The sequence below is a fragment of the Taurulus bubalis genome, assembly GCF_910589615.1.
Source record: "Taurulus bubalis genome assembly, chromosome: 17".
Taxonomy (NCBI): domain Eukaryota; kingdom Metazoa; phylum Chordata; class Actinopteri; order Perciformes; family Cottidae; genus Taurulus; species Taurulus bubalis.
This window is the reverse complement of record NC_136605.1, coordinates 14,290,462-14,307,791: the sequence shown is the minus strand read 5'-3', so window position 1 is coordinate 14,307,791 and position 17,330 is coordinate 14,290,462. Positions and strand designations below refer to the sequence as shown.

At 43.1% G+C, this 17,330-nt stretch overlaps 1 protein-coding gene across 1 annotated transcript in view; it reads right to left on the bottom strand.

Moving 5' to 3' along the window:
* Nucleotides 1-17,330, bottom strand: part of cep112 (centrosomal protein 112) — a gene marked incomplete at both ends in the record, with an annotated part of 88,092 nt that overhangs the window by 44,711 nt on the left and 26,051 nt on the right. The window contains 3 exons of the mRNA XM_079233626.1: nucleotides 3,681-3,788; nucleotides 6,981-7,116; nucleotides 16,950-17,029. Of these exons, the coding sequence (XP_079089752.1) occupies nucleotides 3,681-3,788; nucleotides 6,981-7,116; nucleotides 16,950-17,029 (324 nt within the window). The remainder of the gene's footprint in view (nucleotides 1-3,680; nucleotides 3,789-6,980; nucleotides 7,117-16,949; nucleotides 17,030-17,330) is intronic.

Here is a 17,330-nt window from a genome sequence, read left to right as displayed (position 1 = left end):
GAGGTGAGCCTGGGCAGCACCAAGCCCCCAAGCCTTTCCCAGGCTCTGTTCCCTTCCCACTCCCCCATGGCGGGGGGGACCAGTGACCCCCACACCATCCCGTCGTGCAGCCCCAGCCCGAGTCTTGAAAGGACAGCAGGGGCCTGGGGCCCATTCGCTTCCCTGCTTTGAAGCTAATCCCCCGCACATTGAGCTTGACGGCACCCTACCTGGCCTGCCAGAGAAGCGGAGATCCACAGCCTCCACACCCGGTGCCTGCTATACCCGCGGACCTATCTTCGGACGTTGCGTGCTATTCAGAGCAGGTGATGAATGAGCGGCTATCTACAGGAAGCCGGATCCCGTCCCCAGCACTGAGAGGAAGGCCACAATAGAAACTTCATTTTGGCAGTCAAGAATTTACCCCTCCGGTTTTGAGAGCGCTTTGCTCCCTGAAAAGAGCAATGGGAAGAATTATAACTGGATCTTTATCTTAGTGGCTCCGTTAATGGCATTAAAGAGACCCTCACAATACCTCACACATTCCAATTTTCTCCAGTTCATAATAGAACACCATCGAGCGCCATTAAACAAACACTATGTAGGATTTGGGCAACATCTTCCACTTGCTGCCACCGGCGATGCTGATGTTGTCTATGGTGCACTCCACAGACTTCTTTTTCCACAGTAGTCGGATACAAATAAGATCCACAGCCGGAATACGTTGCCCCACAGGGATAGTCAGATTCATACAGCAGCACAAGTTACAGCTGACAGACTGAGAAGCAGGCAATGGCTTCGAGAACTCCCCGGCAGGACATGCTGTAGGACATCGTAGCTTACTGTTCGCTCCAGTTTAGAGTCTCGGGTCATGGGGGGGTTTGAAGGAAAGAAGGGATCTGAGGTGAAACGAGCGTGATGAAGAAATGGGCAAGATAGATCCATTGTGAGAAAAACAGCTAAAAGAAAAAGACGGAGAAGAGATGACAGAGAGCAGACCCAGCAAGGAGCCTGGTTGTGACATCACGTAGCGCCAGCGTGCAGCGGAGGATGCTGGGTGCTGCGGTTCTTAAAGGGACCGGCATGGCGTTTATGAGGGAAGACTGAGTCGGTTATAGCACAGCTTGGTGCCACGGATACAGAGCGGGCCGGGTGTTACTGCACAGCACGACTCCTGTCAGACCGGCCTGACATGGTTGTGTGTGTGCTCGCATTGAGACAGGACAGTGAGGTAATGGGCTTCTTTCAGCCCCTGTATGTGTGTGTGGGTGGGGGATCTGAAATGTTTGGGAAGGAGGAGGAAAGAGGAGGGCGAAGCGGAGAGTTGAACAGAAGCCCTGTCTGGTCTCAGCAGGGGAGGCTGGGGTGGGTGTGGGAAGGATGGGAGAGATAGAAGAAAGACAAGCCTCTCACTCTTCACTGTAAGGGTTGATCTGAAGATGGCCAACGAGCAGCGCTGGATATAAGTATTTATCTGTGGGTACAATTTGTCCACACTCCTTTATTAACCAATCCGAAATCTCAAGAGGACCGTTGAGGTTTCCCTTAACTCTCAAGGGCACGACTCCAAACCAGCCATTTGACCTCACTGCATCACTCCAGCGTCACGAGGCTGTCTGTGAGGACACCATGACGTCCAGCTGCAAACAGGGTCATCTGGAAAACAACTCCTTCATACATAGCTCCCCGTTTTAATGGCTCATTGAAGTTGGCCTTGAGGGAATGCTCTTTTGTGAGCATCTGAATGGACAAACTTGACCCCTGCAATCGTGTGACACCAATCTCTCTGGAGTGGAGACACAATGCACAGACACAGGCAGGCATGGGTTACACACAGAGTACCCATGGTCACGCTTCTGTGTGTGCAGAAACACAGTGACAGAATGCACACACAACATAAAATGATTGTGCTCGCAGTAACTCATGAATAATCGCATGTCTTCACGTGTGTACAGAAGAATTTCCTCTTTTCTTTCTCTACCCTTCTAACTGTGTAGCTATTGTCAGCAGCACTCACATCAACATCATCACGCAGACAGGTCTTTCATCTTTATATGTTTTTTATCTTCAAGACAAAAGCCTTCCTGACGAGCTGCTAACCCTGTGTAGCTGGCTTCAACTGTCAGCTGCACCCCCACACTCTGTAGCAGAAGATGATAATCGTCGCTTCAATTTTTCCTGAGACGCTTTGATTACTTACCTGTTTTTCACATTAGATGGAATTCATGATACCTCAGAGCAATATACTTAAGTTGGCACTCAAAACACCGATAAAGTGTTAGCTACTGGATCTTTATAGAGGCATGAAAATGTCTTATGGATATACATACAATCTGTTTAAAGGTTTAAGCGGCATCGTCTGATTTCTATGACTATACACGCTTGCAGAAAGAACTAAAAAAAGAGGCATTTCCCACTTTTTCCACTTAAATGCATCTTTGGCAGATACAAAAATCCTATTTGGATCTTTTGAAAGCGTGATTTATTTCATACCCATAAACTTCATTATAATTACAAACACAAGTGTTCAGTCACGGAGTAAATCAATAACGTGCAACCGTTTCTCTACTCCTTGGCAACGACACTGGGCAAATCTACAGCGCATTACACGCGGTGTAAACTTCATCTGGCCCGGAGATGAGCGTTAGCACGCTTATTAACGGACAGGTTGAGTACCGAAAATGTATCACGTCGTGGATACAGACGGGAAATAGACACGAGTTAGTGCTGTAGTCTCTTAAAATCTTCTTCATCTAAAGAAATAATTAAATTATTTATTATTTGACGGCAATCTAGGGATAAATTAATGTCTTATCCAATGATGCAATTATTAGTTGCTATGCAGGGCTGAATGATTATGCCTGAACAACAATAACAATCTTGATTACTTTGCCAAATGTTGTACTCTCGATTGAAGTACACCAGATTGTTTTGTATATTATATACATTGTAAAACAAATCAGGGTATTCACTAGTAAAAGAAAACATTTGTTTGAGCGTTACTTTAGTTGCACACAGGTTACACAAAGAAACTGAGGAACACTTTCTAAACACTGCCTTAAGAGGGAAGATTTGATTTTCGTTAAAGTATATAATCAGATATAAAAATCCCACTTGCTGCCTGCTGAGGTTAAAGTGAAATGTAAGTCATAGAAATATAAACTTTGCTACATGCCGCCAACAATGAGACTGGTTGCCTCCGATAATATCCGTTTCTGTGGATTAATTGAATCCGATGCTATATGAGAAATGTCCTCCTATCAGCAAGCTGGATTTCAATGAGGAGTGAAAATGGTTTCTAGACCCCTAATCGAAGAAGAGTGACAGAGATGCGATGATAAGGCGTGCCGAGTGTCTGCCATGCAGATTGCATTAGTTTTCAATTGGCGACGTTTAAGATATTTATTGAGCTGCAATCCGAGCTTAATCTAAAGCGTGTCCCTTATCATGAGAAATTAATCAGGTGGAACAGATGTGGAGGAATAACAAAATGAATGTCAGTCCCCTTGGTTGGATTCAGCTGCCCGAGTGTTCAACGATAATAGAGCAAAGATAACAATGTGATGACGAGAGAAGCAAGAGGAGAGTTATTTCCCATTACTTCATCATGACACGAGAAGCATGAAAACTTTTCACACGTGCAGGTTTAGTTTGTCAGACACACTGTAGACAGATGGACCGAAACTCAGACTCATACAGACCTGCTGCTCGTATTTCTGTCTGAGTGCATCAAGTTGCTGGGAGAACTCTTTGGCCTGGCTCTCCCTGAGGGACTTGGAGCGGATCAGGTCCACCTCTACCTTATCCATCTGGAGGCATGGGAAGAATAAAAGCAAAAGATTGACAATAATTCAACTTTCACATACATTAATTATAAAACGTTTATGTAAATGCATTGAAATACAAGGTTGAATTAAATAGGCAATCAAAAAAACAGAAACAATTGGAAAGTGATAGAGAGAGACTAGAACATGAGCATAAAACAACCAGAAACGATGATTTCCTAAAACAACACAGAGTCATAGAGCTGCTTTGGATGAACTACGTACACGTGAAGGAGCGCTTATATACAATAGTCAAAGATATTATGGGATTGGGAGTCTGGCAATCTTTACCTTTCAATTGAGGAAAGCACAATGAAATAGTATATTATCTAAAATAAGACACCCGACATCTAGGGTGGAGGTTCCCCATGCAAGTGGCTGGGGTTATTTCAAATATTTTACCATAGCTGACGATGCTCCAGATGAGGCTCAAAAGAGCAGCAAAAAACGATAATGAATTTTTAATGATCTTAATTTGGAAAGCCGACTCAGGCAGCGCAGTTAACAGAAGCGAACTAGAGGAAACCATCCAATCTTAGAAAAACAACTAGACGACAAATGGATGGCCCTGCGAATGTTTTAGTGAGACTTTACACCTAATCTTTGTGCAGTTTAAACTATGCCTGAGATGACAAGGACCCACCCACGGGGCTAGAGGATATAATATCATATTAAATATATTAAAGTATGTATAACCTGCCTTATGCTTTTGTATTGTTACTTATACTTTTGGTTATACCATTATGTTAAGTTATGTGAGACTTATTGTCAAGGTTTAAATACATGTTTAAAAAACCCCACAAACAGTAAGGGTGGGTTCGCCATCTGAAACAGATTTACATTGCTATAAAGCCCACATCATATGAGACTTAAAATCTCAGATTTCAGGAGATTGAACATACCGTTTCGTTCAGAATTCTGCTCAGTATTTCTTCATTAGTTACAGTTGACACACTCATAATCCCAGTAAAAGAACAATAAATCTATGCAGAACCTTCAAAACACCGTCATGCAGCAGAGCGATGCCGCTGTTATATTTTTCTTTCATTTTGATATTATTGAACCGCCATCGGTAAGAAATATATTTTATAAGTGTGATCTCATCGTAAGGATTTTTGTTATAACAGCACATCAATATATTGAGCTATTTATCAAAGTATGATGTTATAATAAACATTAAATTATGCAATACAGTAGTTCAAATCAAAATCAAAATATTCACAGACTCAAAGGCTTGCGTAAAAGTCACGAGCGCCTGCCTCTTTGGGGGACTTTTCTGAAAAATAAAATGCATTTGACAGTATGCTCTTAACTCCCCTTCCACTTTAATATTTTCTGTTCAGGTGACGAGAATCAAAACAATTGGAAATGTAATTTACTGAGACGCCTCTGTATCTGGGCTATGGTATGTGTAACGCTCAGGAAATGCTAAATGTGTTTTGATTAATCCATTTAAAATGCTGAAGCCTCCTTTGAACTAAGCGAGCAACAGAGATTTGATTCCGCGTGGTGCTTCTTTTTTTCCCCAAATCCAAAATAGGGCCGATTTTTCCTTTAAGAGCCGTCTTAAAGTGGGATACAGATTTTAAAATGAGAGTTAGACACAGAGAGAGAGGAGGAGAGAGATACAGATAACACATTTAAATACAACCCGGTCTGCAGACAGAGAGAGGGAGAGGATGATGAGAGGAAAGATGGAAGAATGAAAAGAGAGAGCAAAAGAACCTCTGCCTTTGCAGGGAAAATGTAACGGAGCAAAGAAGGGTGGGAGGATGACAGGGATGCAGAAGAGACTGCTGCTCTCTTGGCTTTGATGTGGGCTGAGGATAAAGTCAGATTGGAGATTGGGATGCCAGGGGCGCGATGGGAAAAGAGGGAACGAGCATGAGATGGAAAAATGAGAACAGGAGAAAAGAGGAGGAGAAAGATGAGGAAAAATACAGCACTACAGATATTTTCCAAGCATCGAGAGAAGATGATATCACTTCCCACCCTGTAAAAAAACAAAAACATGTATTCAAGAAGCGAGAAAGCAGACAAACGTTCTGTCTGTCTATAACACTTTTTAGTTAATGTGCTTTTTTGTTTCTTTCTAAGAGGGGTTTTTCACTTCATCAGGACATCAGAGTTTTCTCAGTGTCTTCTGCGGGGTTCAGATGCAAGCAGCACATTTCCTCTTTTCCTCATCAATACGACAAACATTTTAAATTCACTCTGGGGGAATAAAGGTTGCCGTGTGTGCCCACAAACAATCATGCATAATCGACTCCCACACAACTTTTTCTTTCATTACAACATGCCGATTTGCTCCAAAACTTTGCTAATCAGTGACTAAAACTTGCAAATCTCCCCCAACATGCAGCCCTTTAAAAAACATCCAGGACCACACTCGGTGCAGCCTCGTCAATACAGCGCACACGCAGTATAGCAACAACAAAATAAAAAGACAAAAAAACGCCTATAGCCAAACTGTCTTGAAAGACAGCGTCAGAAGTTTATAGCGGAGTATGCATCGATTGGAAAACTCTCCCAATAATCAGCAGCCCACGCGGTGCAGACTGCCGAGCGTGAGGCCGGCCCGACGCACAAACCAGTCTGGCTGCTTAAAGCAAGTGACCCGTCCTCCATCGAAACCCAACCATCCCACGCGGCACGCCCACTGAGAGGAAGTGAGGTCAACGCGCGATGGCAGGGAAATGAACGAACTTGATTAATGAGCAAGATTATAAAATCACAGCATTCATTGCGGATGACTAAATCAGTGAAAATGGCCCGGGGTGGGGGGGTGGGGGGTGTCGAAGGAGGAGGGAGAGGGGAGGCAGGGAGACATACGGAGGAATTCAAGCGCAGCCAGCGTGGCGCCCTGTTGCATCTGTGGTCAGGCTGTGTCTCTGCAACCACACAAATGTGTGTGTGTGCATTGTCTTGGTTACTGCTTGTCAAACAGCTCACTCCTTTTGCGGTAAAGCAAACATGAAAGTGGGAAGGGTAAAAGTGCATCTGTATTTGGCACACAACAGGAAATAAAACATGTGCTAAATGCGCATTCATATTAGAGACGGGTGTACAGCACGCAGCATATGAGTGAAAGCAGGTGTGCGTGCGCGGATGCCGCTTCGTGTTAGCTAATATACTGCTTGTGCCTTTGTGTGTGCGCGTTGTATGCGTGTTTCCGACCTGGAGTTTCACGTCAGCGTAGGTCTTCTCGGAGCTGAGCTCCACCTGCTTCTTGAACTGCTCCAGTGCCGTATCTGCCTGCTGGATCTGCTGCCTTTGGCTCTCTCTGGCTCGGTCCAGCTGGCTCTCCATTTCCCTTCAAACCAAAACACACACACACACAAAAAGAATGTGTGATGAAATCCAGAAATGCTTTGTCAAGAAAAGTGCTTTTGAGAAGAGATGAAAAGACGGATGTAGAAACGTATGTTTCGTAGAATAGTTTAATCAGATTTCACATTTACTACTAGCTGCCACAGAGTGTAGCTGGTATTGTTTTCACCTTGTGAGTCTGTGTGTGTATCATGATGGCTAAATGTGGTCCTGGTGACACCTACTCCCGCAGTAACTACAGCAGAAAAGATTTGAGCCAGATGTTTACTGTATATTTCCGTCTGTGGAAAAATTGCATCATTGCAATGTAGCAACCGCCCGTGCAATCAAGAAAATCTACAGGTTGTGTAGTGCAGATCAAAATTAAGATTAGCTATCGCAGCTAGTGTAAACCCATCGTAAAATGGTCTCTCATTATTTTGGGCATTACTTCATTGGAAGGAATAGAGTGACGAGTCAAACGCTGTGCGTCTCCCATGCAGGTACGCTGCTGCCATTGCCGGCAAATGTCAAGTCACAGAGTTGCAGGCTGAACGGATTGACAAGCACACCGAGAAAGACGGCCTCTCAGTGAGAGCTGTCAGCCAAAAAGGCCCCGACATCATATCCAAGCAGCTGTCAGGCGTTACCCACAATGGGTGTGGAGACAGGAGTGTGTGGATGGGAAAAGGGAGAAAGAAAGACAAAGTGAAGGGATTGTGTGAGGGTGTTGGTGTTGTAAATTTTAATGAATGTGAATTTGCAAAATAGCAGACCTGCATAAAGGTATGAGGTCAAATACCTCATTTAGTAACATTACTTTTAGATGACTAAAGACTACAAATAAATGTGTGGCCTACTCTTCACAGTTGATGAGGAAACTCGGCTGTCCTGCATAATGACACACACACACGATAATGTTTTTTTAATCATGTCAACATGCGCTCACATCTGACACGTTTCATTGACTCCAAGTGTTTGTCGTATGATATTAATATTGGATTTGGATAATAAATCCACAGGACATCTCTTGAAGAGAACACATTATTAAATATTATTTGAAAATCGTTATGATTTTTTGTTGTTGTTGAATTTATAAATAATATAGGCCGCAACAACACAGAACATTATCTCATGCTTATACTAATCTACTTTTGATAGCATGTGGCCAAACATATAGTCTGGATGAATAAGAAATACGTGTAATACATAAATATGTGTTCTCTCTAAGAGCACAGAATAGCCATCCAACCAAAATACAATGAATGCCTTGTGATTAATGATTAAAGATTATTAAAAATGCCTCACTGGGAGCAACATTGATGATAACGTTATGAAACTGGGGTTTGACAAAAACATGTTCAGTCCAAAACAGCCACAAAAATCATACAAAAATCCCAGAAAATAAGATGAACCTTCAGCCCCCCGTCCCTGCTCTTCATGTGTGGTTTATGGTAATAATGTTACGGGTGAACCTCATTGAAACTTCAGCACACAGTGAAGCAATTTATCTGGGCTGCAGAGACACAACTGCTGAGCAGCTTCCAGTTCACTGCAACAGTTTGTGAAATCTTCCAAGAACTTTCTTGTGATTAGTGCGCAAACATGACATGTTTGGGGAGAGAATATGACAGTTTGTGTTTGTGTGTGTGTGTGTGTGTGTCTTAGTGCCCTTGTCTCTTGCTCCCTTGTAAATTAACACTCATTGTGTGTTTAATTATCCCTCATGGACAGACAAGCAGGAGGAAGAATTCATTTTTGGCCAGTAGCTGAGACTTTAAACCAATTAGAAGAACAGCTACGACAAAATGGCAACAGACAAACGGTGGGCGGTGGAGGAGGAGGACACACACACACACACACACACACACACACACATACTCTCCACACGTTCATCTATATTTCACAATGCCGGACTGACTGAAGTGTGTGTGCGGACGTGTGTACGTTTTACAATTCATAAGGGGCATGGTTCATTAACGCAGTGATGAAAGCAGAGCAGGTACTACTGTGAGCACACACCTTACAAAAACAAACTACAGAGAGAACTGTAGTCTTTTACCGGATCATACACACATTCACAAAGTCTGCATTCTTGTTAAGTGATTAATCACTCCCCATAATCAAAGTAACAACTTTATAAAGATACAACACTAAAAATAAGGAAACAGAGAAAGTCAGAGGAGATAAACAGCAAAATGAGAAAAAAAAAAGAAAGAAAGAAAAGAAGCAGAAGATTGAAAAAGGAATGTGCAAGCTTTCTCTCCTCTTTATAGTGTTCTGTCTCTTTGTAATTTTGGTCTCTCTCATGTCGGACATCAAACGACAAAGAAATTGTTTTTTTTTCCTCTCTCTCTCTCTCCCAATTTTGTGTACTCTGTAATTATTAATCAGTCTCGTTGCATGACTGCCTTCCGGGCTCAGACAGACACAAAAGGATACGGGGAGACTAAGATGGAAAAAGACAGAAAGAGAGGAAGATGGAAAAGAGGATGTCACAGAAATAGCAAGTTTTTTTGGAGACTTCCAAGGCAGAGCAGAAATGAATTGGGTGTGTGTCTCGCTTAAGAGACGACGGAGCCCGTGTGTGTGCATGCATGTATATGTGCCTTTGTTCACGAGCCACAGTCACAAACTCTGTGTGTGACTGACAACTCTACTCAAGGAATGCACTATGACTAAGTTGGAGCTGCGCCTATACCTCAGAGGATACACCGAAAGATTCACTGCAGCAAACTTGGAGAATGTGACACATTGAAACATATTATTCTCTAAAGCTGAAGAGAGCAGGTGAAGACATGGCACCTTCAGAGATTCCTCTGAGAATAACTGTGTGTTTCCCTGTGTGGGTGTGGTCACTCGAGAGGTAGACAGCATGTCACCATCAATAACAGAGCACTGACGGTGAGATGAGAGGACTGAGACGAAGGAGTCAGGGAGGCCTGGCAGGGAGAAACTGAGAGGACTGGAAGGAGAGGGGTGCCAGCGCCAGGGCGGCCCGCTGGCTTTAAATGGATCTCTGGTCAGAAAAGTGGAAGGAGAGGAGGCTCAAATTAAAGATGTGCCTTCTCTAAAGAGGAAGTCCTCTCATCCCTCAATCCTAAACGGCTGTTTAAAGGGGAGGAAGAGAAGGAGGCGAAGAGAGAGGAGTATTTGTGCTCGAAAGGGTGAAAGCGTTTCCGCCATCCCGCCGCCTGGCAGACAGGAGGGGTGCCGGGATGCCGGCGTTTTCCGGACTGCCCAAACCACACAATGCCACGTGCCGCCTGTGTGTGAGTGTGCACCAAGTGCTGGATATAAAGAGACAAGGAACCTACTGTATATAAACATTTGCGTACACATATAGTTAATACAAGAGTACACATTAAAGTCAATGCACACAGAGGCAACTCTAATTGCCTATGCAAATATTCTTTTCATGTAAGTAGAGTATTTAAGAATTGTACGGGCTGGGATGTGGGTGGAGCAGCGCATGGAAAAGACTGGCAAACAGACTAGAATGCACGCTTGCATGCGGATGCCTCTGGTCTCCAGAATAAAGAGACAGAGAGTGAGAGTGTGTGTACACGTGGTGTGTGTGTGTGCGCAAGTGCGCGCGAAAGCCCGCGCATCTGCTTCTGTGAGCTCATCCAAACGGAATGATAACGAATCCACAGACACATCAAAGAGGCCTGAAAAAAAAGAGGGAGCACATAAAAAGAGAGAAAATGCAAAACTGAAATATTCAGCGTCCTCTGATGAAAAAATAAAACAGGCTTGGTTTTCATCCCCAGAGAAAGAGAAAAGGGGAGGAAGAAAAGAAGAAGAAAAGACAGAAACAGATGCAGAATAAGAGACAGACCACAAATAAGTGAACACAAAAGAGAGACAGCACAAGGGCAAGGAATTATTAACGACAGAGAGAGAATGAGAGTAGAAAACAGAGAATCATTGAGCTTGATGGCTGAGAAACTGCCTACACATGTGGCCTGTTTATAAACAGGATTTCATATGGAGATATGAAACAAAATGGCCACTTAAGTAAAAAGAAAGAGGCATTTATTTTATGACCTGTCTCCCACAGTGGCATCAGGGCACAGCAGTCATCTGCTCCCACTAGAACACTACCAGCCTCTCTCAAAATAAATCAGCATTACACAATTGCTAATTCTTAAATAACCATCCTCTGGTTAATCGATGAATAGTTGCAGTCAATCAACAGAAAATGTATCTGCAACTATAAACACCTCAATCCTGGTTACAAATGTGAATATTTTCTGGTCTTCTGTGACAGGGAAATTCATATATTTGTTTAACTATTAGTCAAGCAAAATCATTGCCTTGAACTCTGGGTAACTGAGATGGACATGTTTGGACCAAATGATCAATCAAGGAATTAAACATCAGATTAATTTCAAGGAAAGGCCGAGCATAGTGAAGCGCAGATCACTGGACATTACTGAAGCGAAGGGGCTTAGCATCGTGCCGACTGACATTTCTATTCATCTGTGCAAACAGTCGTCTATGGCGATGACGCTCGCCTCTCCCATCAGCTCTGGGGATGAAAGTGTGACTTTCCCTCTCGTTGGTTCGCGTGTCAAAGCCGACTAAACACCCAAAGGAGCTGGAGGGATGAAGAGGGATCTGATGCCGACCAGGCTGGCAGTACCATATGTGGGTGGATAAACATGTGGGTGAACAAAAATACATAATGCATGCCTGTCTCGTACTTCGAAATGAATCTTGAGTTCAGTGAGTTATTTAATATTTCTAGACAACCCATCAGGGGAAGAGATCTTACTCATGGTTTGGAACAGGGATTTTCTTCCCTTTGCTGTGCATTTAGATACTATTTGACTTCATGAATTATGTAGACTGCAGCATAATAATGCTAAGTCAACTAGGCACGAGTCCCTAAAGTCAACATACTGTATTTACATATCCCAAACATTGTACAATGGAAAGCTTTTTAATGAGACAATGAAAGCCCTAAAGACAATCTATCCAGATTGAGTTGTTTCACTGCATGAATTAACTGTAATAATACTGTCAGTGCATATTTGTAAGTAAGCTAGTTTAACGAAAAAAATGTCAAATCTAGTTATGAGTGACAATCAGGTAAGCACGGTGAGGCATTTAATGTCATTACATCGTGATGTGGAAACGTCACAAAATCAATCAGGCGAACCCATTAAGTGATGCGAGGCACAGCGATGAACAGATATGAGAAATTATAGCTGAATAACTAAATGCCATGGTAGCTATTAACTTATTTTCCAGAGTAGAAACTTGTTATCTGCCTCATTATCTTTCCATTTAATTGAATATTCACGAAGACCAGATAAATACTGCTTGGATTTGTTCCATTAGATTCGACTGCAGCGATGGCAGATGGGAAGTTCAGCCCTCCACCTCTATTAAAAGGTGCAGTGTGTAGGATTTGGAGTGTTGGTGATTCGCTAGCCAGTGAGGGCCAAACAGAGAGAAACACTCGCAGTAACATGCACCCACATGCTATGGAAACAAAGAACGTATCCTCATACAACGCTTAATATGGTTCCTGCGAAAAGTCAGTCCTCGTTTTCCTACGAAAGCCATCAACAAGTGTCAATTTAAGCCCGTTAGATACACACAGTCTTTTCCAAATAAACTCCCGTTTTCAGAAGAAACAACTTAGCTAGCTTTAGGCAACAAAACTACCTGGTAAGGTTAGGAAGTACGCAAGTTATGTGACAAATAAATCAACGTTGACTCGTTTCACACTTTATTGGACCCGCACACTCTGTGAGGGCCTTTGCTGTCTTTATACTTCATCGTTCATGAATACGTGGATAACATACAATTCTGTTTGGTGGGATATCTATGATTTATGGCACATCATTTTTGATAGATATAGCTACGTATGCTGGATAAGAACAGCCTGCAACAAAGCACAGAAACACATTACAGCCCACACAGAGAGATGAAGTTCATTCTCTCATCAGGATGCCATTACTCCACGATATCTTTACGCTGGAACAATGCTCTGAATTTCTAATTCAGCACTTTTAACTACTTGTAAATTCAGCAAGAGCAATCCGAGGATGTAACGGTCCTCAAACTCCACCAACCTCGACTATAGGTCCCAGTTAAAGAGTTTTTTTACAGTCTTTCCTTTTGTCATGTCTGTAGTATCGAACTGGCGCTTAACCCATCTCCATCCTCCCCTTTCAATGCAGTTGCCATGGGAGTAAATATTGAGCCCTGGTGAAGCTTTTCAATATTCAGGATCCATACCTCCAACCTGCTCCTGCACCTCAACACTAACTGGGCTTACAGGCTGCACCGGACAACCACCCCTCCATCCCTCCTGTCATTGGAGAGGAATGCTGAGAAAGATAAGACCACTTCAAAGACACACACACACACACACACACACACACACACACAGTAGGGTATGCATGTGCACACACAAAGTAACATGAAAGACCATGATGGCTGCATCCTACACCTTTAAGAGCAGAGGGGGCACTATCTCATGCAAGCACGTGGGCAGGCGTGCACAAACACTAAGAAAGAAACAATGACAGCCGGACCAAGACAGACATGCACACACATGTAATTAATTAAATACCCGACCGAAAGAAACGTAGAAGAGCTCATTACTAAATCGAACAGTAGCTTGGTTGTGGGCACCAGGAACAGCAAGGTTTTTTAAATTAGGAGCGAACAGGATTACGAGTGAAGGAAAGAGTTGGTGTAAATTCGACACGCCATGACGCATCCCATCGGCAGCAGAGCGAGCGTGTGCGCAGGTTTGGACAGCCAGCGTGTAGCCTCTCATGAAGGCAAGCACGCTTTCCCTCCAGCTATCTCTGCCATTCCAAACTAACAGTAAACGATCAAACTGAGCCAAGGTGGCTGCTGGGACGCTGTCAGAGTAGCTGCCGCCCTGCAGCACACCTTTGCAGGCACATGGTTTTAATAAAGCCAGTTACGGGTGCCAAGCTGCAGGAAGTAGGACTGGAATGGTAAATACAGTAATGTAGAAATAAACTGTTATACCTCTCTACTTTAAACATTCAGGTGATTTTCTGACGTTTTTAAATTTTGATTTGGAGGTCACTGTTGCAAACGCAGGCAAGCTGTTCCCTCCCCCCTCTCTGTGGTGCATCTCTCCATCTCTATGCTAATGCCCTGTAATGATCTGAGGCACGTTGGGATGAAAGAAGAGGAGAGGAACTTGTTCTCTGCACAGTTTTGTAATGCTTTCCTGTTGTTGTTGCTATAGTAACACAGACCTGGAACTCAAATTGACACAGCAATGCTTATTTGCGTGGCAGAACGGCGCGATTTCTCTTTATATATACACTGGAAAGAAAGAGTGGGCGTAAACCATGGAAAGAAAGGGGTGTGGATAACAGCCATACATGTATACTGGATATAAACAACCATAATCTAAACTACCAACAGATCCATCCCTTTGACGAAAGAACATATCACAACATAGAACATGTTAGAAATAGGGCTATATCCTTCTACCAAGAGGGTTTGTGGATCAACACTCATCATAACACAGTGCACATACCACGCAGTATCTGGAGGGCATGTTGAGCAGTTCAGCTTGTTTAATTTCATCATCCCCACACACACACACACACACACACACACACACACACACACACACACACACACACACACACACACACACACACAGTCTTTGAAGTTCTCCTGGATCGCCTTTAAAGGCCATCAGTGTTGCCACGACAGCAGGCAGGTAGACATCAGACTGTTTATTGTGTGTGTGTGTGTGTGTGTGTGAGTGTGTGTGCGCAGTCTGAGTACTTAATTAGCTAAGAGCCCGATGGGCCACTTGCAGTTTCTCAGTGTTTAACACTAAACGAGGGAATGACTGGCTCGTTACTGATACTAACAACAAGGGATAATTTATGCACAGACGGATCCGTCTGCTGTGTTTAAGCTCGTCCTCTGTTGCCGAGCTGACAATGACGAACGCAAACAATAAGCAGGCACAACCATCAATGTCCCTTTGCGATCTTTATGCTGAATACTAAATGCCACAAAACTGCTAAATTAGTTTTCATGTTGTTTCACACTGGCAGAAACAAAAGGAACAGCATTAATAAACATGTCCGACAGCTTAATGCAATTTCTTATTCACGAAAAGGATCCATCTTTTTATATATTTTTTTAGAAGCCACTTAAAAAGTCTTTGGCTAAGACACAAAGTGCTAAGGGCTATTTATTAGGACCCAAGGAAATAAAATCCAAATACAGCTAAGCTCAACCCGTTATTTTTAACCCACTGCCTCTGGGCCGCTATTATATTGCGACAAAGAGTCGAAAACTTCTCAAGGGGGGTGACGGCACTGTGACTGGCTTTGGCTGCATACGGCTGGAGCGGAGGCTGTTGAACGGGCGTTGTGTGTAATTGTGCAGAACACGTTCTAGTTTTCAGCAGGGAAACTGTAATCTGCTTGAGACCCAGTACTGTGGTCCTGTCTGGGAAACCCAGTGGAATGTTCTGACTGGTTGGTCGGAGTCTGTTGAAGTCTGAGCTGTCGGTGAGCAGCTCTGGAGAGGAGAGAGGGAGTGATAGAGCTAAAGGGCGGGAGTAAGAAGCCAAAGAAATAAGATGGATGAGAGTAAAGTTGTGGGCCACAAATCCAAAACAAAGTGCTGAAAGGCGCTAAATTGGTTTGTAGAGCTGAGGGGAACTGCAGAGTTGGGTGACGATTGTTGGACTGTTCATCAATAAGAGCAACAACTTCCATGTTGCACGTACACATTTTACCTCATGCATGAGATTATCATCATGTAAAAAAAATATTTCAGTTGCTTTCATGATGTTCTTATTATGGTTATTCGTGTTGAGGCAGATTTATACAGCAGGATTAAGTTTGCTAGTTTTCTTCAAGACAAATGCTTCTCACATGTGAAGCTGTGATTGGAACGACTTCTCTCCAGTTACCAGGCTCTCCACTCTCCCGGCAAAAATAAAAAAAACAAGATCAAAGAGAGTGCGCAAGGGTTGCTTTTTAAAGCCAAACTCCACCTTAAATCAGAATTCATGCAGACTGTTAGTATGATCAAAGACTCAAGTCAGAAGACATAAACAACTCTCTAATAAAGTGTGAAGCCACAAAGTTGAGGCTCAAATGTGTGATATTAATAATTGTAAAATAAATGCTCCACTAGATTTATGCATGTTGGAAATGACCAACTTCAGTACAAACAGTAATAGAGCAGAACATTTGTCCATAAACATGTCAAATAACGCAAGACGCCGTGTTTTGATGATATTCTTAGATCGTGATCGAGTTTGTGCAGTATTGCGTATGCACACACAAACGTCTTTCCAAAAGTTTCCCCGACCGAATTCAAGTCTATTCCATCTGTAGCATCCAGCTTGCATTCTATGTGAAATGCACACGCACACACACACACACACACACACACACACGCCGAGCTTTAGATCATTATGATAAATAGTTGGCCAACAGAAAAGGAGGAGGACCACACAGACACACAAATACATTGATCAATCTCACCGATGTGTAAATGATATTGTAATTAATCCAGTAAAGTGTATATGGGTGAAGGCTTTTTGTATTCATGAACCCTTATTATCCAAAATGTGATGGCCCGTGTTTGCTTCTTCGGTCCCATCAATACATGCAGGATGAATGTGTAGCCACAGGAAACACAGCATTTAAAAATAAATATTAACTCTGCAATCAGTATTAAATAGTTTGCTGTTAAATTCAGATTTAACACTGACATTTTTCAATTCCAAAAACGTCCACTGTGTTATTACTACAACAATTACCACGTATAGTTAGGCCTTTCTCACTGTACCTGAGTGCATCTTCTAGTTTGGCCATCTTCATCTTAGCTTCTGTTCTCTCTTTCTCTGCTTCACTGTGGATTGCCAAAACCTGAGGGATAGAGAGAGGGATAGAGAGGGAAGGAGAGAGGGAGAGAAAGAAAGAGAGGTGGAATTGAGTGCACAAGCAGAAACCATCAAACATCACTCAACACAACTCTGCTGTCTGTGACCTTGTGCATCTGGTCTCGTCTCTTCTCTCTATCACCCCATCAAAAGTACCATCTGAGCCTATTTGCCTGCAGAGAGGGCCTCTCCCTCTGGATCTGTGGCAGCCATATGGGCCCCTGTTATGTCCAGATACCGTACTCTGGCCTCCATCACGTGTCTCACTTACCACTCCTGAGGAGTGG